Genomic DNA, 25,298 nt, shown 5'->3' with positions numbered 1-25,298 from the left:
CTGTGTAAGTATAACCACAGCTTGATTTACTAACAAACAGCAGCTCACACCTCAGAGAGGAAAAGTATTTCAGCTCTAGCCATGCTAACAGGAAAGAGGACCTGTGTTTGGAGCATAGCATCCCTAGAAATTTTCCCTGAAAACTAGACTTTCTGCTAATGCAACCTCTGAAGAGCTAGAGCCAACGCTCCTACTAGAACACCTGGACAGAGTGCCAGAAGCTCCTAGCTGAGTGGGACATCAGCGGAGTAGAGGTGGGACTGTTAGTAAGGCGGATTCAGTAGAAGAGATTGATAGAACTTGTGTGCCTGCTTCCCACAACCTGTAGGAGAGAAGGCTGGGTTTGGTCTTGCTTCTGAAAGACTTTTTAAAATAGAACTATTGTTTTACAAACCTCGGCTTTAACCTTCTCCTCTCCTGCCTCGCCACTCCCCCAACCCACCTATACAGTGAGCCACTCTGCTTCTGGGAGCCAGGACGTTCTCCCCGTTTTTATGCTCCTAACATAAAGTAGGGAGTGACTAAACATCAGTCTCCGTAGTCCTCAGCCAGCTGGCCCCTTTCACCAGCGACTTAAAAAGTATCTGCACATTTAAGGGTGGGTTGGGGAGGGAGAAAAGAATGTTCTGAGCCCTCTTGAATTAGGGTCTCCTCCTGAACTGTGGATCCAGGAGAGAGCAGAGATGACTTACTGGCCCTGTTTCAGACTTTTGGGGGAGCCAAACAACCCCGCAGGGAGGACTACCCTACGTTGGAGTAGGGGGCCTCTCTAGAACCTCATTTGGTTTGAACCACAACCCAGCCTCAGCCCATCTCCTGCAGGGGGCCAATACAGTAGTGACTGTGCTAGGGAAATTCCCCGCAGGCTGCTGACCATCCCTGCAGTGAAATGTATACCAAGCAGGACAGAGGGTGGAATTTCTTCTTCAACGCACACTGATCTCTGCAAACATAGTTATGGTCTAACAGGGTGATTTATGGGCCCATTTAAGGTTTGCAATTTTCAAATTGCTTCTTTAATTAGTTTTAACCCCCACAAGCAATCTTACGCAGACTGTTCTCTGCAGTGCTGATACATTTAATTTAAGCAGATTTGAAAAATAATGCCTCAAGATTTCTTCTGTCCTATGCCAAGATTTCATTTAAAGTTTAAAAGATGTGTTTGTAGACAGGAGTTTGTGGCTGAACCCCAGGTACGAGGAGCGAAGAGAAGTGGGTTGCGTATCCCCTGCCATTTTCTGTTGCTTTGAGTGGATTATGTAGCCAGAGCAGATAGTCGATTTTAGTTCCATTTTCTTCTGAGCACAGTGCAAAATGCAGCCTCTGTTCAGGTGCCTGTAATCCACGGCCCATTAGGATGTGGACATATGACATTATTGTCAATAGCATCAGCTCTCCCAAGCGCGGGGAGATGGAAATCAGCTGGTTAAACTGCCCTCAGAAACAATATTTTTTTCTAAGCAGAAGCGTTTACTTCCAAACAGGACATTACGTGCTGCAAACCCAAATAAATACTCCACATTCTCATAAAAGGGCTGTTTGATACATCTTGTACAGACACATTAACTTGTGCATCCTGTGTGGATAGTGGACCATCAGAAGTGTTGGATACTCATGCTGTTCTGTGAAGGTTCCCCCCACACTCGTTTTTTGGATTTCAACAAAGGGATTGTTTTGTTAATCTCAGAATGGGTTCATAATGAAATGCCTCCTGGCAAATGGTCTGCTGGAGATTCGGCTCAGCATCTGAATAAGCAGAAAAGAAAATGATTTAAGCTGCGTTTATAAAGGGAGAAGCTGTCATTCAAGTTCTTTCTCAGTGAAGCTTTTGAAAATGAGACTTTGATTTGGCAGAAGAGCAGGAAGTGGATGGCAATTCAGCTTAATCACTTGTTAACCTCTGAGCTGAGATACGCAGTAACTGCTTGATTGTGCACTTGTCAGTCTAGTCACTGAAGGCCAGTGATAGTGCACAAGTGCCTTTCACCACTGTCTGCCCCAGGATTTCGTTCCTTTCTGAAATGTTCACTGGGGGCATAGTGCTGCCCTTTGCCTGTTTTTTCACCTACAGGGCTGTCCCAAATCCCCTTCCCCCTTATTAACTCAAGACAAACCTGCTAAATGTGTATGTGAGCAAAAATACTCAACATTTTTCTTAAAAAAACACCTTGGAATGCTAAGCAGATCAAAACTCAGACTAAGATCAGGATATTCATCTCCAATGTCAAATCAGTCCTACTGTATGGAGCAGAAACTTGGAGAAAAACAGAGATGCCTTTCAAAAACGTTCAGACGTTTATAACTGCTTCTGTAAAGTCCACTGGATCCACTGGCCATACACCATCAACAAACTCTCTCTTTCAGCGGTCACTTGATAACAAATAGGACGCCTTCATGTCACCCTGCTGTTTGTGAGTCCATTGATGGCTGATCCGCCCAGTTCTGGAGCCACAAATCTTATCATGGAAGAGGCAGTTGTTTACTAGCTGTTGGAGGTGCACAGGGCAGTTTTTGATGCTCTTTTCTTCTCTGCCTCTCCTTGTCTGCACTGCAGTGGGACCTCTCATAATGCCCCGCTCCTCTCATGGATTACCGTTCTCCACTGGGAGCAGTCTAGGGCAAGTTTCTCCCAAGTGTTGACGCCGATGCTGCACCTTTTCATGCGTGCCTTCAGCCTGTCCTTATATCCCTTCTGGTGGCCCCCAATGGCCCTCAGTCCTTCCTCCAATACAAAAAACAAAGTATGTTTTGCGAGGCACTAATCAGACATCTGAATCACGTGACCAATCCAGTGAAGTTGTTGATGAATGATAGTGGATTCAGTGCTGGTCAGGTTCGGCTATTCCAGGATGCTAGTGTTCATGCGCCTATCCTTCCAAGAGATATTTAGGATTCTCCTGAGGCAGCTTTGGTGATATTGTTCAAGTGCCTTCAATGACCTGTTGTCCAGGTTTCACATGCATATAGTAGTGTTGGAACAACCACTGTACGGTATACAAGGAGCTTTGTCTTGGGACAGATGTCCCAGTTCTTGAAGACCCTTTGTCTCAGGCAGGCGAAAGCAGAGCTTGCACAGCTCAGACAATGCTGCATTTCCACATCAATGTTGACCTCATTGGAAAGATGACTTCCAGTGTATGGGAAGTGCTCCACATTTTCCAGCAGTTCTCCATTGATTTCAATAGAAGGTGCATGAGATTGTCCTGTTGGTGGAGCACCTTGGTCTTTTTGATGTTTAGTGTGAGTCTGAGATTCTTGTATGCTTCAGCTAAAATACTTAAGATGGTCTGAAGGCCTGCAGGGGAGGGAGCAGCAACTGTATTGTTGTCCACATACTGGAGCTCCATGACTGAGGTTGAGGGCGTCTTGCTTTTAGCCTTCAGTCTGCGGAGATTGAAAAACTTCCTGTTCATTCTATAGACAACCTTCACACCATGTGGAAACTTGCCGTGACGTGAAGAGTCATGGCGACGAAGATACAGAACAGTGATGGGGTAATGATGCAGCCTTGCTTGACTCCCGTTTTGACCTTAAATGGGTCACTTTGGGATCTGTTGTTGCACAATATTGTGGCAGTCAAGTTGTCATGAAACAGCCTTAACATGTTGGCCATACACCATCAGCAACCAAGACCTGTGGCAACTGACTCACCAACGTCCTGCGGAAGAAGAAATCAGGAAGAGAAGATGACCAAGAATTGGATATACCTTCAGAAAATCAACCACCAACATCACCAGGCAAGCCTTATGTTAGAACCCACAAGGCAAAAAAGGAAAAAAAACCTGTGGTATGGAGATCTGAAGACAAACACTAAAAACACCGGGTACACCCGGTCAGAACTGGAAAAGATCACCCAGGACAAGAGATGCTGGCTAGTGGTCGTCAATGGCTTATGCTGCAAGAGTACAAGAGGCGTACTACTACTACTACTACTACTACTACTACTACTGTGGAAATACAGAGGGCTTTACTGTGCCTTGTTTGAGCAAAGAATAGTGCAGCCAGGTTCTGTGGAAACACCTGCCTGAAACTCTGCCAATGCACCTCAGTCCTGAGTCATTTGCCAGCTTAGTTTTTCTCCAGCGATGCCTCTAAATGCTCTCCTGCAACACCACCTGCAGTCTGTCTTTTCTGATTCAGCTGTGCTGATGCACCTGAATCTGGACTCAGAGCACCCTCTGGAAACCAAGCCTGGGACTGCTCTTAGGTTGATTTACACAGGTTTTGTCACTTGTGGATTCTTACCTTCCCCTCCCCGCACACGAAGGACAAAGTTTGGCTGCCGCAACTGCAAATGTGAATGCTGCTCTGTCAGCAGGAGGATGACCCTGCCAGCAAGTTGAAAGCCACTTGTAGGAGATGAAAGTATTTTGTCGGCAAAAGTGCCAACAAACAGTGTTCATGCATGCTGACTGTTCATGACAAGGCTTTGTTGATGCAGCCTTGTTGCTAAAAGCTGCATAGTGGAGACCCATCCTAGTCAGAGAATGTAAAATATTTTTCATGGCTTTGCAGTAGGAATAGATGGGACTCTCTCGTGTCACTCTCGTGGGCCTTCACAGTCACAGTCGACGCTGCAAATGATGGTTCCAAATGGAACTAAAAAGGACGCGATCCATAGTCTACGTAGACTGAAGGATGCCTACTACTACTACTAGATGGGACTTAGGAGCGAGGCCATGGCTACTTTTCACTTACAGCCAAAGCCAGTCATGAACCTTGATCCCAAGAGATGAAAAAGCTAATTCATGTGTTCGACAGGGGGCTCAGTTATGCAGCGGGATTGCGTTCTGGTTCTAGCTGTACATAAATGGTGCTTATTAACACGTTCTCTGGTTGGAAGCAATAGATTAATTTAGAAGCAAAGCTAATCAGTTTTCAATTCAGTCAATTTCTACTCCCAACCTTGAATCGATGTCAATTAATTAAATAATTGAATCAATGTCAATTAAGGCATAGAAGGCATAGCTCAGGCACTTTCACCCACACTACATTAGTTTCCTCCTGTGCCAGGAAAGTTCAACCCAAATGGACCGAGCATCAGAGAAGCTGAATACAGGGAGTAAATTGTAAAGTGAGAAATGGGAAGAGGGAAGGATGGTAACACTACAAGTGTTGTAGGGGAGAAAAAGTAAGAAGGGAAGAGGAGACCTGTGGGATAGAAGGGAAACAGGAGGACTGATCATTTGAATAAACGGAGGAGAGTCATCTGTTGGAGAGTAATTGTGCCGGAGAGCAGTAATAGTATAATCCTGGCATGAGCTGCAGTTCAATTCTCAGAGGATTTTTAGGACTGTTCTGTCTTCTGATGTAGCATAGAGACGGGACCTCTGGAGACCTGTGTTGTGCATGGATACATGAGATCTCGTGAGCTATGCAAAATGGGGCCTGTTTACAGGTGTGGTGGTGAAGAGTGTGGAGAGAGAAGGGGAAAGTGAAAGAGAAGCTACTGTTTTCTTATTGAGATTGAGGCAAAAGTGGTCCCTAAAGGTAGTCGGCATTGCCAGTCTTGCTGCATCCTTCTTGAGAAGGACTAGTGTTTACTGGAGTTGACAGCTGCAAATACATTGAAGCGAGAGAATGCTCAGAAGTTTTTGATGGGTGAATTGCTTTATCCATGCAGCCACTTTCCCTCCCTTTAGTCTGCTCCTGAAGTGTCTGGCTGATACAATGCTCTTTGCACAAGTTATTTACCAGCCTGGTTTAGTATGAGGAACAGGGATGCTGCGGCCAGGCAACACTGTTCATCTTTCAAGCCAGAATCTGTTCTTTCGCAGTATGCTCTTTATTGCTTAATTGGAAAAGATGCAGAGAGTAAATCTTCCACAGACATTGCAGGAAAGAACAAAACTCACTTCACTCTTCCCTGCTAGCATTAACAAATTAAGACAAATAATGTTTTCCATCCAAGGGGTACTTCTGCAGTCTCCAGCCTACTGGTCGTTCAAAGGAGCTTTTAGGACTCCAAACCTTTTGCGTACAATACTTTGGCTCAGGGAAGATGGGTTGAGAACCCTTTCAGACCCCAGTTGTGCTGCTACTTCATCGGCCAGAAGGGTTCACTGCAGGATGACTGAAGAGCTTTAAATATGTGCAGATAAAGCATAAGTGTTAAAGATTTATTATTATTTCTCTTCCACCTTCTCACTCAGGCTATGCCATTTCTCCTTGATGCTTCTGGGACATTTCTGAGGAGGGTGATCAAGGATATGGCAAGAAGTAATTGTCTTAGTTTGTAGCAGGAGAGATTTCAGTGAAATATTTAGGGAACTTTCCAGCATATAATGTTAGTTAAACACTAGAACAGTTACCCTTGGAAGGCTGTGGAATTTCCAGCCTCAATTTTTCAGAATAGGTTCCAGGAGTTTTCAAACTGGAGGTTGTGATCCTGGTGGAGTCATGAGCTCTCAGCGTCTACCACAGGGCCAGTTCACCTCCAGCATTTATAATAGTGTTGCTATGTGAAAGGGGTCACCAGTACAAATTTTAAGAAGCACTTAGTTTGACATATGCTGATGGGGGATGCACCAAGGAATGCACACTTTAACCCAGCCTTGGCACAGAGGGCTGAATTAAAAACACTATATTCTGATGCTTCTGTGACATTTCACCTTTTAAAGAGGATGGTGATCAACTGTTCTCCCTGTACACCAAGGTATGGTGCAGAATGCCTTTGGGTCTAACTGTTTACCCAGTTGGAAACCTCAGGGTATTGCAGAGTAAGAGGGCTTTTTCGCAAAGGTTGAAATTAACACTGGTCTATTAACTCTAACACAGAATAAGGAATGGTCCTTCTTCTAGGGCAGCAGTTGAGGGAAAATCCCCATTTACTCAGAGAATCAGAGAAAACCATTCCTCTTTCCAAATGGCTTGGAAAGAATAACGCCACTTTCCCTGTGTTTCTAAATGAGCTCTCGTAGACTGAGCACTCAGAACTTCCAAAATGGCTGTGTGGGCCTCATCATCTTCCATTTTTTTGAGAAATCTCAGTACCTTAAAACTCGTGCTTTCTGGGCTGCCAGTTGGTTGGACCATTTCATTTCACATACGAAAGCGCCATTTATGAAGTTGGATAATGCCTCTTAGCAGTGCTGAGGTTTCCCAAGGTAAGATAAGTATTTTGAATACTTGCAGGCATTTTTATAGCATCTAGCAAAATGGACCCCTCAGCTGGTATAGGACATTGGACTCTGCCGTAGTATAAATGTTCACTGGGAATGTCAAAGCAGCCTGGTGGATGTCTACCACTTGAATGTTAACACCAAACACGTTCTTATTCACATTCCTAGGTGAGCACCTTTTGAAAGGATTCCCTCATCCCGACTCCTGAGAACTTGCAGCCTTGTATTTCAGGATAAGCATTGCATGTAGATTGAAACTTGTTAGCTACTGAACATCAGCTAAAGCAATTAATGTTAATGGTATTCATTACATAACATAATTCATTCTGAGAAAGGCAGACTGCTAAAGAGAAGGATGCAAATAGCAGCTGTTAATTTCAGAGCCTTTGAAGATTAACCCCAAGAGGAAGAGAATCTGTGACACCAAATTATGATTCCCCAGACTTAAGCTGAGGATGTGTGTTGAATGTAGTAGCCTTGCTGTGGGCTTTTCTTCTGTTTTAAAGCCCCTCTGAGTGATCTGCATTGGGAAGTCATTTTGGAGATGCTTTTATGGCCCCTTACTGCTGTGCGCCAATTGTTCTCTTGTTCAGAGTGTTCCTTGTACTGTATAGCCCCTTCTGTTGCTGTCCTGGCAATGTGATCCATCAGCATTTGTCATAACTTGAAACAGAGGGGCAGATTTTCAAACTTGTTAGAGCTACTATGTAGTATCTAGTCTCTGATCATAATTGCACAGGTGTGCGTAGTAATTGGGCAATTGCATGCAGTTGGGCTCTATGCATGTAATTTTTGTGTGTACGCACAGGCATGTACATATTGTGTTATCTGATTTGCATAATTAAACTAGGCTAGCCATTACATTTGCATTTTGAATGCCCAACTGGGTATCTAGCTTGCTTGAACGTGGAGCCCATTATGAATAAACGTGAGAACTGCGGGACTGGGTGTGACAAAATTATGAAAAGAATAAAGTGCAGGGTGACTTCTGGATTCCAGAAGGGATTCCTTGAAAGGCCTTCGCTTGGTTTTCTTTCTCCTGTAATATTTCTATACGTGCTCAGAATTATAGCTGATGGCCTTTGTTCTTTCTCTTGTTTTAGAAGGAGAGGGACGGAGACTTAAAGGTGCTATCCAGAGGAGCACAGAAACTGGTCTGGCTGTTGAAATGCCAAGCCGGACGGTACGCCAAGCCAGTCATGAATCTATCGAGGACAGTATGAACAGCTATGGATCGGAAGGAAAGTAAGTCAACTAGAACATTTTTGGGCTTGGAATATATTGACCAAACACTTGCTGGCTGGGGAAGGGTGGTAATGGTGGTGAAGGGTTTCATAGTGGAAAAATTGCTGCACACAATGCTCATAAGTTGACTTGAGAGGGTTTTTAGATGTGTTATTTTACAAAGAACGAAAAAAAAAAGAGAATAAATAATTTATGTCTCTGTGATAGGAGGACAGTTAGCAACCCTATAATTAAGTGTAAAAATTATGTACAAACCCAAACAAAACATCAATAGAACAGCTGAAGGAAAGATGGTTAGTGGTGTTCTTTTGTACAAAAATAGAAAAGACAGTACTGCTCAAAAAGGACTGTCCTTCCTTAAAGCTTAAAAAAACATTTTTATGAGAAAGAAATGCAAAACAAATTAGGTGTGGAAAAATATTTTTAAATTGTGTTTTTTATTAATTTGTTACTTTTACAGAAAACTACTGGAAAATAAAAATAGGTAACATTTGACAGTTGTTTTGTTTGTTGTTTAAATGGGAAGAGTTTATGCATCTTTTAATCACAAATTCCCCTAATATTAGCAATGGTGCTGGAGAGTTGGATCCTCATATCAGGTGCAGCATCATGTGATTTCTCTGAACACGACTCATGCCAAAACCAGCTGAATCGATTCTATTTTGGCACAAGTCACATAATAAGAACTATACTACTATGAATGAGTTATAAATATGAATAGACCTACAATCTAATAACTATTCAAATGCCTTGGTATTTTTGATACACGCCTAATTTCATATTAAATATTTTAGAAGGAAAATATCACTAGCATCAAAATTTGTTTGTGGAACACCTGTTCACATCACGCAGAGCACCAGTGTTCCCTGGAACACAGTTTGGGAAATGCTAAACTAGATAATCATTTCTTGGGTGCTCTGTTTCCCCTAAACCAATTTCTTCTCCTTGCACGATAATGATACATTTGTCTGACTTACGTGTGATGTAGATGCATTGCCATTTCAATCAGTTATTGTGAGAGTCGGAACAGAGTAGTTAGTTTCCTGCCAAGTTTAGAAATAGTTTTGCTGTTTAATCATTTTGTTAGCATGCTCAGGAATCTGAACTGAAGAGAACACCCATTATGCATTACAGATTTGCCTTTCAAAGAAAGAAGTGGGTCTGTTCCATGAAAGCTCATGGCTTAAATCATTGTTAGTCTTTAAAGTGCAACAGAACTGCTTTTTTGTTTTGTGAAGATAGACTAACACGGCTACCTCTCTGTGACTAATTTCTGCAGTCGTTATTGTAAATAAGATTACAAGTATTGATGTTTATCATGTGTTACACATCAGTTGTCTGTCTTCTCCCACAAACTCCTTGGGGGGAAGTGGGTGTATCCAGGGGTGGATTGGATATATCAAGAAAGATAATCTCTAGGAAATAATTAAATACATGTTACACTCTTTAAAGTTTTAACCTTTGGATCTCAGAGTTATCATCTTCATACAATATATTTAGAAAGCTTTCTGAGTCAGCAGAACATGGACCTCCTGATATGCTGGATTTGGGCCTAGCATCTCTGTGACTACAATTCTCACATTACAGAAAATGCAAGCAGGAAAAGATGAGGGAGTGATGAGTTGCTTGTAATTTTGATTTCTTTTTGTGTGGTTTGAGGCAGTGTGTGGAGATGATCATGTTCTATCTGAGAGAATCTTTTTTTCCAATAATAATATGCAGAAAGTAGCAGGCTGTGTGGTATCAGATTCTGTTCATGTGGATTAAGGAACAGTAACTGAGTTTACAGGTTCACAGTTGATGCTCTGATTAGATGTGCTACTGAAATCTGAATTAGAATCAAGTATTAACGACCAACTCTGGTTTGTCTCTGCCCTATATGTCTATTTGTTCATGACATTCCTAATGAACACATCTCTGTGCTATGGAGGTGACCATGTAGATCTAAGGCTCTCTCTTTTTCTCATCACACAATTTTAATTATTTAAGAGAGAACCAGACTTTCCTTCTATATATTTACAAGGACAACAGTGGGAACACCGCACAGATCTGCATCCAGGGAAGAAGTAATTAGGAGCTGTCTCTGAGGCAGAAACCCTGTTGCTCCAAAACTGCGGTGTAGCTTATCTCCTCTGTGAGGCCTTGCCGCCAGGGAAATAACCTGCCATACTCACACAGTCCTGCCACCTCTCTGAGTTCCGCCTTCACTCCCAGACTCGGAGGATTAGAGATTAAGCTTATCCCTTGGCAATGCAGGCCACGAATCTGCTTTCCCTCCTGGGCAGGATTCTTTCTTTTCTGTTTATCAGTTTGGCCTCTCAGGAAGGCTACGCGATCCTTTGGAACAGCTGTGCCAGCCCTACTGCCTGGTTACAAAGCCGTGGCATTGCTAGAGAAACAGAAGCCTCTTCCAGCAAAAATACTGCACCTTGGGAAATGCCTCTTCACCTTGGTGTGCACAGAACTTGCAAAGGTGAACAACATAGAACTATGAGCTTGGTGTAAGAAAATAAATTCACTCGTGCAACCCCCACGTATTGAAAGCTGCTATAAAACGCCTGTCATAACCATTTTTTCTCCTTGGATAAGTCAGAATGTTCTAGAAGGCTCATCCAGGCACAGGAACACTTCCCCCCCGCCCACTCCTCTGAAAAGGGTGATAAATGTTTGGTTTTTTTTTCTGCTTAGTTAATTGAACTCCTTTTAGAATCCCCTTTGGTATCCACAATTATCCATCAGAAGCACAAGTACCAAGCAAAACAGGTTTGAAAACATGGAGAGCCGTGGGGCTGTAAGTACTGGCAACATGTTGGGGTTTGGGTTTGGGTTTTTTTTTTTTTCCTTTTTTTAAGCATGTCTGTTCTTAACAAAGAAGGAGAGCTGTTTTGAGAAGAAGACATTTAAGACTCTTAAACCAAATCCATTTTTGCTTCTCTCCCAGCCTGCATAACACAATTACAGCTGGAGAAAAAGAGATTCATGTGATCACATTAGCACTGGCAGGGTTTTCTTTACAGTGCTTGGTTTCTTACTGCTACAGACATAATGAGGACGGGGCCATTTTCGCCTAAGGCCTTTAACAAACCAGTTTTTAAAAGATTAAGATTGCACCAATATTTCAAACCCTACATCAACATATCCAGGAGAGAGCACAGGCTGGAGGTTTTTCCAGTATTGCTTGCTTTGGAAGCTGAGTGTATTTTCTGTAGTCCTCTTTGAGGGGGAGACAGCCTGAAAAATCTCTGACAGCCCCTCAGGCCCTTTCAGTCCTCACCTGAAGCTGTGGTGTTTACTGGTTCCTGAAGGAGAGACCAGATTCTCTGTTCCCCAGTACATGCTTTAAGAAAAGAAGACCTGGCTGAGGTGCTCATTTCACATATACTGAATTAATGGAGCACATGGTGAGCAAGAGTTGTACCCATCTCATTTTAGAGCCAATAAAATTACAATTTGGTAAAATCATACTTTTTTAATTCATGTAAAATTCTGAATGACCTAGTTTATAGGGGTTAATGTGTGAAATTCAGAGGATGCAATTTAAAGATGTTATAGAAAAATATGGTTCTCTTAAAACCTAAACTTCAAAAAAACAAAAAAAAACCCTTGCAGCACTGTAGCTGTGCAGTTACTAACACATACTTTGAAAGAACTTGAAAAAGAGCTTTTCAAAAATAGGTATTTCAAAATGTGTTTGAAAGGCGGACAGATACCTGTTTCTGTATGTGCCCAGCATGCAGGGTCATGAGCAAATGATCAGAATTTGGCTTTACCCTGGATCTTATAAACATCTGATAATTTAGCAAGGAGCAAAGAAATTCACATTTGAGCCTGGTCCCTCCAAGCCTTATTCTCTGCTCGAGCACTATAGAGTTTTGCTCTGTCTGAACAAAATGTTACAGAACTTTCAGGAGGCGAACAGGGACTGTTACATAACTTCCTGACAGCCATTTTTCTTGGGGATGTTGCATGAGGACACACGGGCCTGGAAGAGAAGATTACTGGTGGCCAGAGTCTATAATGTGTGGTTCTTGTAGTCCTCCTCATTTTTGCTAACTGCCGCTAGGATGATTTAGGTTGCAGGAAGCAAAGGCCATTTTTCTTGTCTTAGAAGAGCTCAGTGGGTGGTGACTCACAAAGGCACAGAGGAGTGATTGTGTAATATGTGAGGAAATTAGCGAGCTGTCCAGCAAGGATACCTTGTCATTTGCCATGTCTTCTCTTTATAACTTTTTCCATCCCTGGAGTGAAAGGTTCATGAACCGTATTGGAGGTTAATGTGATGTGGGTGTGTGCTCCTTAAAAATACTGTGTAGAACCCTACAAATAACAAAACGCTGCTGAGCCCGATCAGCCTGGTAAGTTTAACTGGTCTTGCACATTACAGTTAGCATTGCTTTTCAAATGTGTACGTTGCACTATATTGGGGTAGGGATCTGCAGTAAAACGTAACTCAGGAACACTTGCAAAACTAATTTGAGCAACTGACAGCTCCTAGAGTCCAAAAACTACCTATCCATGGCTGATTTATTATGAAGGGAGCACTGAGAGGGGAAAAAATGTGGCAAGGGCTAATGCCGATTTGCCTTTTGACAGAACTGTTTTTTTTCCAGTGATGGAGGAAGAGGTTAAAACTCAATCCCTGAACAGAAGACTAGCCAGGGATTGGCAGGGGCCCTAACCCTGATGGAAATGGCACTGGCCTTTGCTGTGTTGAATTACTGGGGAAATATCACAAGACTCCATACTATGGTAATTCACAAAACAAAGCAAGCAGATCTGTAGCACCTTAAAGACTAACCATTTCATTTATTAGGTAAAGAGCTTTCGTGGGTAAGACCCACTTCTTTATTTATTTCTTTTGGAAGTGGGCCTTGCTCCCGAAAGCTCATTACCTAATAAATAAAATGGTTAGTCTTTAAGGTGCTGCAGGCCTGCTTGCTTTGTTTTTGCAAAGATACATAGAAACATGGCTACCCCTCTGAGACTACAGTCATTCAATGCATGCCACCTGCACTCAATTATCTAATACAGAATGAGTCATGAAGGATACCTCTTGTGTGGGACAGATGTCCCAGAATGCTTTGCCATGAGGCTCCCTCATGATCCCACTCTTTATATTTTAAAAAGCAGTCAAGTAGCACTTTAAAGACTAGCAAAATAGTTTATTAGGTGAGCTTTCGTGGGACAGACCCACTTCTTCAGACCATAGCCAGACCAGAACAGAGTCTGTTCTGGTCTGGCTATGGTCTGAAGAAGTGGGTCTGTCCCACGAAAGCTCACCTAATAAACTATTTTGCTAGTCTTTAAAGTGCTACTTGACTGCTTTTTGTTTTGATAGTGTATAGACTAGCACGGCTTACTCTCTGTTAATATTTAAGAAGCGTTTTTGTCTGCTCAGCAAAAAGGGTGATAGCACAGGAGTATAAAGGACTAAATATCTGTGAGTGGTGACTTGTGACTGTGTGTGTGTAGTATATGAGAATCAGCAAGCCTATCCAGCAGGGACACGTTGTTTTGCCATGTCTTTGCAGTTTTGGCCAATGTGGCATTGAGCAGCTATATCTCAGAAAGCTGTGTGCAGATGTACAATTACAGGGAAACCTGTCCCAAGCAACCACTCAAGAAACTGGCGAATTTCAGTTGCTTATTAGATGTCATTATACAATATAGTCACAGTAGATTTGAATCCACTGTACTTGAGGATACTGTGTGGTGACTGCTGGATATTAAGCAGATTACCTAACAAGGTGCGCATGGGAGACTTCTCTTGTGCGGGTGTCACTGACGAACTTTTGATAACATTGTTAACATGGTAAAAAGTCATGCAACAGAAGGAGCTAGCAGAACTAATGGCGAAAACTATGTCTGAAAAGTAGCTGGTGCATCATGCTGCTAGAAGGCTTTGCTGCGCAAAATACTAGGGTGGTTGCAGGGGGAAGGAGGGGCATTGGACCTGAACTAGGAATGTATTTGCAGAGCTTGTAGAAGAGCTGGCTTAGCTGGGCTCCAGTCACAAAGAATGTTGCATAGAACACTAGAGATGCCTCAGTAGATCTATGTTATTCCTTTGGGATACTGTAGTGATAGATGTTATAGAAAACCTTAAGATAAACAGGCAAAGGGAAGGCTCCCAGGGAAGAAAAAGGATTGGTGCTCCCTATCTGGACATGTGCCAAAGTACTGTTCTCTTGTGGCAATTCAGGCATGCAGTTGACTAATAATGACTAATGTGTACTGTCAGCATTTTAAATGAGATCATTTGGGTTAAATACTAAGACTGCTATAAAGAAATTCTGCATCCTGCTAAGGTGCTAAATATTCAGTTGTCTGTTAAACTAGAGATTATAAAAATCTGAATGCTGGGATGCCTTAAAAAGAGCTAGATTATTATACAGAAGCAGGGGTATAGTTTGGGGAGATCAAGGGTGCATTGCCCCCAACAAAACTGCAAGCTTTGGGCACAGGCAGAATTTTCCCCTGATGTGTGGTCCCATTGGCCTGGCTGGAGCTGCCCTCTCAAATATTGAAGTTAAACTGCGCCTCTGAGATGCCCAGTTAGTTCACAGAACATTTCTGATTCATGGAAACTGGGATGTTGGAATCTCTGAAATCTTTCAAACCTCCACTGACATGAACAAACATCCAGTGGCCTTGTCTATACTACACTGTGTACTCTTTAGTATAGATTAGACTGTTAGTAGTAGCTAATTTTGGGGGAGTTCCCCCTCTCATTATTTGGGTTCCGGTGGCATGCAGCAGCCCCAGGGATTCAAGCAGTGTGCAAAGTGTGGCAGGCATATGCTTGGAGGCAATGCACATGTTGCATGCTTAAAGTCTTTGGGAGAACGCCATCAGCAAGATAAGTGTAGTATGTGCAGTGGGGTTAAGTCAAGGACCAAGCGAGAGAGGAACCAGCATCTTAATCATCTTTTTTTTTTAATGGAGTCAGCACTTAGGCCTCAGCCTGATGCAGCTCTGACTTCATCGGTGTGCAGCACGCTCACTTTGGTGCAGGACCACCCCCCGCCCCCACAGCATGGTGCCCTGAAGAGTGCAGAGCATTGGTGCAGCTCTCGGGTGCAGAAGACGGGCTTGTTATCACTGCACTAGTCCCATTCCCTGTCACCAAGGAGGCTGAAATGAGGTGGTTCACCCTCCAGAATGACTACCAAGGACCTGGAGGCAGCCTGCACTGCTGCTGACCTGTTCAGGCAGAATTCTTTGGCCCCTGAACTGTCGACCCTGGGCCTGTTGGTGGGACCATTGAGCCTGGTGTTGGAGACTCGCTGACACTGATTGTCAGAGTTGGATTTTGACCTTCCCTCCGCACCGTTGCATTTTGAAGCTGGGCATGGCCTCACTGAGTTGACAATGCTGACTCTGTTCCAGGGTCTCCTGGCTTCAGCTCCTGTGGCACTGGTTATGGCATTGGCTGCCATACTGGCAACAGCGGTGTCCTCTGGAACTTAACTTTAGCTCAGGTGGCCCCTCCTCAAGCAGCCTTTCAGGCTCCTGCACCCCCTGTCCATGTCACTACTTGTGGCACCTCTTACACCCCCACTGCTTACTCCAACATGGAGGTCTGTCTTTGCCCATGTGGCACCATGGAAAGCCTGCAGCTATGAGCGCCCATGATCATTCTCCCCAGGACTGAAGGCCGGCACCATCCAGGATGACCCCCTCATGGTCAGCGTTAGAGCACAGCTCTGAGCCAGAGGTCAAGAGCATCGTGCCTTGGAGCTCTTGGTACTGCTCCTGGCACTGGTACTCCAGATGCAACTGTGGTACCAGTGCAGACCTTTTGGACCCCGTGGGCCTATCACCAAGGCTGGGCCAGGGGCCTCCTTCAGGGCCACCTCAGTGGCGGTCTCAACCCCAGGCACCTTCTTCTGCTTCTTCAGGGGCTCCAGGCTCTCTCCCTAAGCGGCGTCCTGTGGAGTGAGGGGGTCAGATGATCTCAGTGACTGCACCACAAACACTTCCCCCCAATCCTCAGCCTACAGGGGATGTTGGCAGGGACCCTTAAGGCCAGGAAGATCTGGCTTCCCCCAGTGGCCTTGTCCTTGTCTTCTCCACATGAAGCAGTGGCAAGTGCTTCCCTTCTCCCTCCCCCACATGGATACTAAAGAACACCAAGACCTCCTTCAGAGGGTAACCCAATGTCTCAACCTCCTAGCAGAGGAGGTGGTCAAGACTGACCCAATCAAAGATGTTCTTGCCCAAGGGTCTGGTATGAGTGGCGTCGTCTTTCATCAAGTTGATCAGAACACCCACCAGAGTACTTTGACAGACCCCAGCCTTGATTGCACCTACAGCCAAGGGGATTGAGAGATCCTTTATTATTCCTCTGAAACGACATGAGTATCTGTATACCCATCCCCAGTCTGGGTCATGGGTTTTGGATGCAGTTAATCATCGCAGGTATCAGGGCCAGCCTGGGTTTGGCCCATGAAGGATGCAAAGATGCTGCCCTTCAGCCTTGCCAGAGCTCCTCAAGTCTTCATGAAGTGTGTGGCGGTGGTGGCTACATTTCTGTGCAGGAACTGCTTGCAGGTTTTCCCATATCTGGATGATTGGCTCATCAAGGACAGATCTCAGGAACAGGGGCTGCAAAACCTTGAGGTTGTCATGGCCCATTTTCCAGACTGGGTCTAATCCTCAATGTTACCGAGACTACCCTCATCTTGACACACAAAGAATGGAGTCTACTGGGGCCGTGATCGATTCTACTCGGGTGACGCCCTCCTCGTCTAAGGCTTGATTTCAGGTTATGCCTGGCATCATTGCCGGGATTCGGCAAAGTGCAGTCACTATGGGGCATAACTGGATGAGACTCCGTGGGCACATGGCCTTATGTACTCAGATCACCATCACACCAGGCTCCAGGTGTGACTGGCATAAGTGTTCCGACCTTCCTGGATTTGCTCGAATGGCTGGTCACGTTGCCACCGGCAATCCTGCGTTTTCTTGACTGGAGGCTGCAGTGGTGAGTTCTGTGAGTGGCCACAGCCAGCAGTCACTCTGTTAACAGAGGCCTCTGACGAAGGTTGGGGAGCACACCTGAATGATCTCTGCATGCAGGGCCTGTGGTCACACCAGGAACTGGTGTTACACATCGAAGTCAGGGAACTCAGTGATCTGATTCAGCTAGCTTGCCAGGTGTTTTTGCCCTACTTGAGGGGCAGGTATATCCTGGTCTTCGTGGACAGCACTGCAACAATAGTTTAGATCAATGGACAGAATGGTGTTCACTCCTCTCCCCTGTGCCAGCAGGCCATGAGTTTATAGGACCTCTGCATTTATCAGAACATTCAGGTTCAGGCTTCATACCTTCATAGGCATGCAGAGCAGCTTGGTGGACCATCTCAGTCAGTCCAGCCTCACGAATGGTCTCTACGTGCAGACACGGCCATCATCATTTTCCGAGAGGAGGATCATTGCCGTGTGGACCTGTTCGCAACCTGCCTCAACAGGAAATACCCCCAGTTGTGTTCTCTGAAAGGCCACAGCTGGGGATCCTTGGCAGATGCTTTCAACTAGTGTGGATGGAGCAGCCCCTGTCTATGCATTTTCCCCATTCCCTTTAATACCCAGGGTCCTTATCAAAATCTGTCAGGGCAGGACAGTAGGTACAGCATGCGCATAGCTCAAGCAGGATTGGTTTACTGGGCTGCTGTCGTCTTTGAGTGCTTGGTCATAGCTGCTTGAGTTACGGGGGTGTGTGTGTGCGTGGCTGTCAGAAATTTTTTCCTAGCAATTACCAGCCAGGTCAACTCGGGGGGTCCCCTGAGTGGCACCTGTGTGAAGCCTACATATGACCCAGCTGACCTGAAACCTCCCTCAGTTCCTTTCTTACCACCCAGGAAACTGTTCTTATTGTGTGGTTAAGTTCCTGTTGCTACGCCACAGCTCCCTGGCCCTGGAGGTGTCCTATCTCCCCGGGTCCAGAACCAGCTGGTAGACTGTCTGTCATTGGTTCCTGGCCCACAAGCAGTCAGTCTGTGTGGATGTCCTCCACCGGATCTTCCGAAAGTGGGGCTTTCCCTAGCTGGACCACATCGCATCTCGGAGCAACCACAAGTGTCCTAGGTTCTGCTCCTTCCAGGGCCTCAGCCCTGGCTCCATAGCAGGTCTCATTCGGTGGACCCTGGGACTGATTTATGCCTTCCCTCCATTTTCCTTTGTGCACAAGGTGTTTCTTAAGGACAGGGCAGACATAATCCTCATATTCCAGGCTTGGGCTCTTCAGTGCTGACATCCCACACTGATAGAACTCTGTTCTCTGCCCATTTGACTTCCAGATCCGCACCTCCTCATGCAAGACCATGGCCACCTCCACCAATCAGACCTCTGGTCCCTTCATCTCATGGCATGACTGACTCCTGCCAAGTAGGCTTGCTTGGGGCTAGCATAGTGGGTGGTTCTTAGCAGCCACACACAGTCTATGGAATAGTGCTACCTGGCCAAATGGACATGCTTCTCCTGGCAAAGTCAGTGCAGTCTCGCACCTGTGTCTGCCTTTGTCCAGCAGGTGGAAGACAGCTTTGTTTCCCTGAAGCAACAAGACCTTGCTGCTTCATCTGTAGAGATTCACTTGGCAGCCATATTGGCCTTCTGTCCTGGGGAGGGTGGACACTGTCTTTGTGCGCTCCATGGTGGGTCACTTCCTCAAGGGCATGGACTGATTTCACCCACCGCTTTACCAGCCAGTCTGTCTGGGACCTTAACCTGGTACTCCGAATGGTTATGGGCCTGCCTTCAAACCTCTGGCCACTTGTTCTCTCCTGCCTGTCCTGAAGAGTCGTGTTCTTGTGACTATCACCTCTGTCAGAAGGGTGTCTGAGCTCCTGGCCCTCATGTCTGAGTCCCCATGCACAGTGTTCCATAAGGAGAAGGTCCAACTCTGCCCTCATCTGGCTTCCCTGCCAAAAGGCGTCTCTGGGTTCCATGTTAGGACATTTTCCTACCTGTTTTCTGTCCTAAACCTCAAAGTTCTCGGGGGTGGGGGAAGTAGCTGCCCTCTTTCGATGTGAGATGGGTGCTTGTCTACTGTATCAACCAGACCAAGCCCTTCGGTAAGAGCTTGCAGCTCAGCGTGGCCATCGTTGAGCTCATGAAGGGACTCCCACTGTCATTGCAGTACACCTCTTCCTGGATCACGTCCTGTACGTGAGCATGTTATGACCTTGCCGTCTGAGACTCTGCACTCTATGTAAGCTTAGGCCTCTTCAGCTGCCTTCCTGGTGCGTGTATCTCTCCAGGAAATCTGTTGTGCTGTGTGATCCTCTGTGCATACCTTCACATCTCACTATGCTATTGTGCTGTAATCTAAATGATGCACACGTTGACTGATCCCTCTGCCTTGGTTTAGCTTGGGAATCCCTTAACTCAAATACATATGAGCAAGCACTCGAAGAAGAAGAAGAAAGTTACCCACCCATGTAACTGTTTGTTCTTCAAGATAAATTGTTCATATCTATTCAAAATCTGTCTTCCTGCCCCCCCTCCAGAGTTGATGGCGAGAAGGAACTGAGGGGGTGCTGGGCCAGCTGGGTCATATATAGGCTTCACATAGGGGCCACTTCAGGGGGCTCCCCAGCCGACCCAGCTGGTAGTTACTTGGGAAAATTTTCCCACAGCCGTGCACATGCCCAATTCGACTAGATCTGAGTAACACATGTAGAAGAACAACAGTTACAATGGTGAGCAACTGGTTTTTTGTCAGTGGCCAGGCCATCAACGCTTCTCCTTTCCCTGACCTACTTACTGACTCAGAACTATGGTCCATTGCAAGCACGTGAACTTGGAGTAGCTCCACCTCACAGTGTGGAAGCTCCATGGCTAAATTGCTTAAGCTCCAGTTTTCCGATCTGATTCAAGATGTCTTAATGGGTCGCCATAAAACTTTGATGCAGGCCACTTAGCTAGCTAAATGGGAAAGGTTCTCCCACTAGTGCCTTGGTAAGGGAATCCCTCTCCAGCACACCACTGTTCCTCTCCTGTTGGGCTATCTCTACCATCTAAAGCACCATCGCCTGGCTGTGTTGAGTCCTGTAAACCGTTGCGCTAATCTCCGCAGCGTTTGTCACCTTAGCATACCATATGAAGGATCTTGTCTCTCACCCTAGATCACCACATGTACCAAGCTCTGCTACAGCTTGGCCAAAATACCAGCTCCACCTATTGTGGTGCATTCGACCAGGATGCAGGTCTCCTCTTCAGCTTTTCAGGCACAGGTTCTGTTTCTGGACATCTTCAGAGCAGCATCGTGGTCATCTTTGTACGCCTTCCCAGCACGTTATGCCATCATGCGGCGTGCAAGGGAGGATATTGCTGTTCTGCAGTCTGCAATGAACTGAGGTCCAATCCCTCCTCTGTGCAGATTGCTGCTAAGTCACATATTGGAACACACAATCACTTGAAGAGAAACCAGTTATCTTTTGTAGCTGTTGTTCTTCAACATGTGTTGCCCATATCCACTCATATCCACTGCCTCCCCTCTGTCAGACTGTTCTACTCAATTTCTTCTTGGCGGGATTTGGGTCGGCAGAGCTACACAGTAAACCCCCGACTTACATGGGAGTTGTGTTCTCGCAACCCCCATGTAAGTCAAATTTCCGTGCAACTCGGGTGCCAGGAAACTGATGAGGGTTCCAGCTCTTGGAAATTTCCTCATGCCAGGGAGTGGAGGGGAACCAGGGACCAGGTGCAAGCCACCTGGTCCCTGGCACCCCTCCACTCGCTGGAGCCAGGAATTTGACCAGGGCTGGCGTCCTTGTCCGTTTCCCTACCTCTGTCGGGGCAGCAGCTGAGAGCCTGACTCTCAGCTGCTGCCCCAACAGGAGCCAGGGTAACTCCTTCTGTAGGGGTGGCAGTTGCATTAATCTGAATTGCACATATCTTGGGGGGTTTACTGTATATGCACCATCAAGGAGGCATTGCCTCGGGGTGCCACAGCCAACCAGACAGGTACCGCTAGGGAGAAATCTCCCAGTGGCCATGTATGTGCACACACAGGAATGGACAGGAGCCACATGTCTCAAAGAACAACCGTTACAAATGCAGTTTTTTTTTCCAGTGGCCTCTAGAACTGAGACAAAACTCACCAAATGCGGTGGAGGTTGGAAAGAAAGATGCTGTGCAGTCTATATGAACTGTGAGATAAAAGCTGCTGCCTGCACTAGCTTAATGACAGCACTTGGCGCACAAGATCCCAGAAGTGATTTAAAAATAGATGTGAAAATAGGTTACAAATTCCCCAGGGATAAGAAAAGAAGTTAATGATACGCCTCTCCATAGGTGGCAGTAGCTCTGCATGCTTACTGCACAACGCACCGTAGCGTGGGCTGAGGAGAGGAAAAGCACAGCCCATGTGCAGGACTGGGGCACTAAGCCCTGGTGCTCTGGATTTTCATTAATCGGTTCGTTATTGACGTTGGCATCGTCCACCTAACTGTTCAGACTGTCAGTTCCCGTGCGGGCCTTGCAAAAGCAGCTCAGGAATTTGAATTTATTTTAAGGGAGTTGTCCAGTGAGAAGGAATTGCCTTTCTTGGCAGTGAAGGACGTAAAACTAGCAAGGGTGTTTTGATGGACTATGTACATCAGGTGAACAAGGGGGGCAGGTGGTGAGCAACTGGCCTGGGGCCTTTTAGGCCATGCTTACAGTGCGCTAAATAGGACAGGTTTCAGATACGCCTGTCTTCCAGATAGGCAGACAGCCTGCAGGGAGCACTAGAGCATGTGCCTCTCCAGGAAATTGGTCATGCTGCTACATGGCAAGCAGTCTGCAGAGAGCACGAGGCAGATTTCTGTAGTCCTAATGTGTAAAATGTGCAAATACAGGATTCATTTACATTCACAATTATAATGTAATTTTGCACATCCAAGTTGTGCATACAAATGTAACTCCAGAAATGCATCACTTGCACATGTCATTGTTCCATTTGCAGATTCAGTAAGGGTTATTAAATACACATTTTGCCTAACACCTGTGCAAGTCTGTTTGCCCGAGTACAAACGTTGCATGGCTCTTTGCATGAACATTGATGCAGTGCACGATAAATCTAACAAACTAAGCCTGTCTTGTTATCTTGTCCCCTTCTACCGGGCAGCAGCAGCAACTGTAATAGCCTGATGTTTTTACAATTTAATAGTAATAAATCCTGCTCAACTGTCTCCTCCAGTGGTTTTCAACCTGTGGTCCCCTGGGAGTCTGCAGACTATGTCTAAGATTTCCAAAGAGGTCTGTACATCCAGTCTAAATTCCTTAGGGGTCCGTGAGTTATAAAAAAGGTTGAAAACCGCTTGTTTACATCATTAGCCCAAGTGATGTAAGGGGTTGTGCTGTGGTGTCGCACGTTCCAGGATCATACTCAGTAAGAGCCATGGTATAGTCAGACCCACGTCCGTGGCTCGTTCTTCTTGTGTGGCTCCTCCTCTTCTCTGCTCTAAAACATCTCTGACCATTACTTGAACCATGTATCAAACTGAGCAGTGCTGCCAGCGATCTCCCCTGACAATACAGACTAGGTCCTCCACATATCCAGTTGGCACGGTGCCTTTCTCAGGTGCTGTACATGCCTGTAGGACAGTGCATGTGTTAAAAACCCATCTGCCCTAATTTCATTACAATGCTGCCATGACAGGAATCTTAGTCAAAATAATTAGTCTGAGGAGAAGACTAAAGAAGAGAAAATGGATGCTCTTTTGTGTTGGCTGGGATGCAGCCATGACCAGGCTAGACCTCGCTTGGGCTCCTATACTTGCCTGTCTAAAGGGTACAGACTTTCTGCCAGGGTTGTGAAAATGCTGATATTCTACCTGACAATCTTTCTTGCTTGGGTTATTTTGCTGCATGAGCTAGTACTGCAGCAACAACCCAGCTCTGCATGGCCCCAGGGGTTTCACTAGTTACAGCAGTCACTTTGCAAATCCAATAGAAATGCTACCTCCGTACTTCTGGCAACTATTTTTAGCAGTTTTTGCTGGGCTTGAAGTAAAGTCAGCACATTATTTGGCGAGAGCTGATTTGTGGCCCTTTCCACTCAGGTGAAAGGTATTTTGTCAAACAGCATCTGAATTTGAGTGTTGAATGGAAACAAAAGCATCTCATGGTGAGTTTATTTTCTAAATGGTAAGAAACAAAAAAGGCATGAAAATATTCTGAAGCTGACATGTCAGTTAAACAAGCCCTGTTTTGCTTGTGTATCTTAGACTGAGAAAAGGAGAGATTGTAACCAGAGTGTAGAGGGTACAAGAAAGACAGTGACTTTTCCCCATATCCACAGTGCTTGATTTGAGAGGAGAGGAAATGAGGGCAGAGCTGAGACATACTCAGTGGAATAATAAAGCCCTTTCACATTACTCCAGTGTGCATATAAAAACCATCTGCTGGCTGTAACCCAAGATGAAGCTGCCTCTTTTGTGTGAGGCTGGCTTGCTTGTGAACTACCTCTCCCTGCCAATGCTCCCAACCTGTGATAATTCAATTGGAAAGATTATTGCTGAATCAAGGGCCATTGGAGAGAAACAGATGAATTTCTTCAAAGAACTGGCAGGAAAGTCAGCTGCTGAGTGCTCTGTATATTGTGAATCGGCAAACAGCAGGGGGAGAACTCTCAGGAACAGCCAGACTGAATTTGAAAGCCCAGCACCATGAGCGAATGGTCGCACTGGAGCTATTCTTCTACATCTGCTAGTTTCAGGAGAAAATGAAGGAGCTTTCAGAAATGCTTTGGTTTAGTCTTGCAGATTTCAGAGCCACACTGCCAGTTCCAAAGAGAAACGTGTGTTGAAGCTGTGAACAGATGCACCTCAAATTCTGCCACTGTACAGAGTTTGGAACCTAGACTAGATCACCCATTCTAGCTCTGTCTTCTGCTGAACCGTTTGCATGGGGTGCTTCAGAGCTGTGGATTCGGCAGTGTCAAGTGATGGCTCTCCCCTGAGGGAGCGGGACTGTGCATCCCTTGCTAAATTGGGTGTCTCTGCATGTCCTCCTGGGGGCTGTGCTTTGATGTGAACTACAGCAAAGAATTCGTTCTTACTGAACCCACCTGAATTTATACCAGAAGAACCCGGATGCGAGTGGACTTCCCAAGCTGCTGTGTGAAAACTGGAGCTCATGGGGCACATCATGCTGATTTTAAAGGTCTGTTTCAGCTGATCTAGCTCGGTTCTTGCTGCAAGTCTTTCTTCTGAGGCTTGCTAACTTTCTAGACAGCTTTGTTTTCCTCGCCTCTTTCCAGGCAGAAGCTGTGACTTTGTTTGAGGCAGGAACTCTTGTTCTGTTCCAAGGCCACTGGCCATGTGGATAGAAGTGCTCTCAGGAAGCCATCGCTAAGTAGAGAGCCTCTGCGAGCAACAAGCATGGCGCCTCACTACTGTGGAAAGCCATGCAGGGTTCAGTGGGGCATACCACTGACAGCCTGAGCAGACTGGGGCTCCATGTACTCCCATGTAATTACTACATTCCCCACCTCCAATGGCAGTTGCCTTTTGCCAAGTCAAGAGGGAGCACGAAAGACCCAGAGGAGCACTATCTACGTAGGTGTAAGCTAAGGCTGCACAGGGACAGAGCATTCCCAGACTGCATGGAGTGGGTGGGGATTGGTAGCCAGGGCAGATGCAGTGGGACAGGTGGTGACAGAGGACGCTGCATGGATTCCATCTGCAGGAGAGGAGGCAGCTTGCAGAACTCAATTCCTGGGTAATCGTGGAGGAATTCCCAGGGGTGGAAACAATTGCTGAAGCAAGAATGGGGAAGCTGATTTCCCTCCCCGTACAGCCCATGTGACTCCTCCAGGGAGGCGAGATTGCAGGCTCTATACAGGGTCACCCTCAGCAACATTTCACATGGGGTGCACAACATATGGTGCCTCAAGGGGTTCCGGGTCAAAGTTCCTCCAACAAGACTCCTGCCCAGTGCAAG

The 25,298-nt window shown here is 45.7% G+C and overlaps 1 protein-coding gene across 2 annotated transcripts in view; it reads left to right on the top strand.

Moving 5' to 3' along the window:
- Positions 1–25,298, top strand: part of RIMS4 (regulating synaptic membrane exocytosis 4) — a 92,177-nt gene that overhangs the window by 54,577 nt on the left and 12,302 nt on the right. Inside the window, exon 2 of one of the 2 annotated variants that reach the window (XM_075011817.1) lies at positions 8,225–8,366. In XM_075011817.1, coding sequence (XP_074867918.1) covers positions 8,225–8,366 — 142 coding nt within the window. The remainder of the gene's footprint in view (positions 1–8,224; positions 8,367–25,298) is intronic. The other variant, XM_075011816.1, reaches the window with a different exon arrangement.

This window comes from Carettochelys insculpta, chromosome 17, assembly GCF_033958435.1.
Source record: "Carettochelys insculpta isolate YL-2023 chromosome 17, ASM3395843v1, whole genome shotgun sequence".
Classification (NCBI taxonomy): domain Eukaryota; kingdom Metazoa; phylum Chordata; order Testudines; family Carettochelyidae; genus Carettochelys; species Carettochelys insculpta.
Note: the sequence above shows the minus strand (reverse complement) of the source record. Positions and strands in the feature narration are given on the sequence as shown.